The sequence below is a fragment of the Triticum urartu genome, unplaced genomic scaffold, assembly GCF_003073215.2.
Source record: "Triticum urartu cultivar G1812 unplaced genomic scaffold, Tu2.1 TuUngrouped_contig_8170, whole genome shotgun sequence".
NCBI classification, from domain to species: domain Eukaryota; kingdom Viridiplantae; phylum Streptophyta; class Magnoliopsida; order Poales; family Poaceae; genus Triticum; species Triticum urartu.
The window spans coordinates 3232-5190 of record NW_024119091.1 but is presented as its reverse complement, the minus strand read 5'-3'; the positions used below and the strand labels follow the sequence as shown (position 1 = coordinate 5190).

The 1959-nt window shown below is 43.7% G+C and overlaps 1 protein-coding gene across 1 annotated transcript; it reads left to right on the top strand.

The window, feature by feature from the left end:
* The first annotated feature begins 275 nt into the window (after positions 1-275).
* On the top strand, positions 276-1742 carry LOC125531813. The gene has a single exon (XM_048696074.1). It carries the CDS (start codon positions 276-278, stop codon positions 1740-1742), a length of 1467 nt encoding a protein of 488 aa, XP_048552031.1.
* The last annotated feature ends 217 nt before the right edge of the window (positions 1743-1959 follow it).

Below are 1959 nucleotides of genomic sequence, written 5' to 3'. Positions count from 1 at the left end.
ATTGCTAGGAGCGGAACTTGTGTATTCCATATATAGGGCCACTAGGCCAATATAGAGCACAAGTACAGGTACACAAGGACAAATACAAGCAGTTTATAAGGATACATGTTAGCAGCCGTGTGTCACCCACCCTTGAACTCATGGCAGTTAATGGTTTGAAGAATTTTTCTATTTTGCAAAGAATTTCTCTAAGACTTGGAAGAGGCTAGTCAATTTGTCCAGACTCTATAGAGACCCACCAGCAGCTTCAATCATTCATTGCCTTCTTGCCTGCAATGGAGGCTGCCATATCTGCACTTGCAGGTGAACTCGTGAGCCGTTTCATCTCCTTCCTCATTAACAAGTACCAGTCCTCCTTGTGTCATGCACAATTAGAGGAGGAAAAGGTGGCGGAGACATTGCAGCACCTCCTGATGAGAGTTGCCACCGTGGTCGAGGAGGCGGATGCGCGGTACATCACCAACACCAGGATGATGATGCAGCTCAAGATGCTCTCAGAGGCCATGTATGGAGGACACCGCATGCTGGATATGTTGAGCTACCAAGCCGTGCAAAAAAGTGTTGGCTTTGATGAGGTTAGCAGTAATGACCCCTCTAGTAACCGCTTCTATTTAGCCAAGCGTTCTAGGTCAACAACTGATAAGGTCACACGCATCGAGTCACGCGGTGCCTTGGAAATCTTAGGAATTGCTGTTGATAACATGGCAGAATTTGTTGTTCTTCTAAGTGGATGCGAGCACATGTCTCGTAGGCCCTATGATGTTTACCTTTACACTGATAACTTCATGTTCAGCCGACACACTGAAAAGCAGAAGATCTTGAGATTCTTGTTGCAGCACAATGACCCTCCTTGTTATCCCGCACCAGCTGTTCTTCCAATCATAGGAGGTAGTGCAATCGGGAAGAAAACTTTGGTTGCTCATGCATGTGGCGACGAAAGGGTCCGCTCATGCTTCTCCTCTGTTTTGCACTTGAAAGGAGACGGGCTTTTGAAAATACTTGACCATGGCAGTACCATGGAAGGGATGAGAATGTTGGTAGTTATTGAGTTTGCTTTTGATATAAGTGATGATGACTGGAAAAAGTTTCACTCAGTTTTCATAGGAATGGACAGAAGATGCAAGATCATCATCATAAGTAGACTCCAAAGCTTAGCCAGATTTGGATCGGTGAAACCGATTTTCCTAAGTGTTCTATCTTACGATGAGTTGAGGTACCTTTTTAAGACATTGGCATTCGGAAGCGTTGACCCTGCACAACATCCACCATTAGTACAGGTAGCAGATGAATTTGCCAAGGTGTTGCACGGTACACCAGGTGCACTTGTGGCGACAAATACGTTCGCAGATGTCTTGAGAAGGAACCTCAATGTTCAATACTGGCGTTGTGTATTGGAAAAGAGGAAAATAATGGTTAAACGAAACCTCTCCATGTATGGTGGACACCCAAGTATGCTTATAGGAGAAGGACATCCAGTGGACATAACGGACTTTGCTTTGCATCCACTTAGCATGACACGTTATACAATTAATGGTTCAACCAAGAAAGAATTACCATGCCTGACATTTGGGGAACTTATCGCAGATCCTAGTGCTAGACCAAAGCAAGACTTTGTTCTAGTTTCATGGGAATCAAGGATACCCCCACATAATTCGTTTGCTCATTTTGTGACTAGTCATGCTGAGGATACACACGAAGGTCGTGCCTTGTCAGGGAGAAAGCGTCGAGGAGTGTCAATCTAGTTTTGTTCTTCAACTTGTGTAATGTAACTCTTGCAATGTAAATACATATGCATGTTATATGGGAACCACTAATCCCCATGCACTTATTAGACAACCAACAACATCATCTAAAGTTGTAGTCCCAAAATTTGATATTGTGAAATGTTGTTATTATGGAATTCAATTTGATGTTTTGTTAGTGTGTGTTGTGTCATCCAGAGTGAGGAGTGGTGTTGTC

Bases quoted from the DNA above. Each gene is read 5' to 3' on its own strand.
- LOC125531813 (XM_048696074.1), top strand. From the start codon at position 276: ATGGAGGCTGCCATATCTGCACTTGCAGGTGAACTCGTGAGCCGTTTC.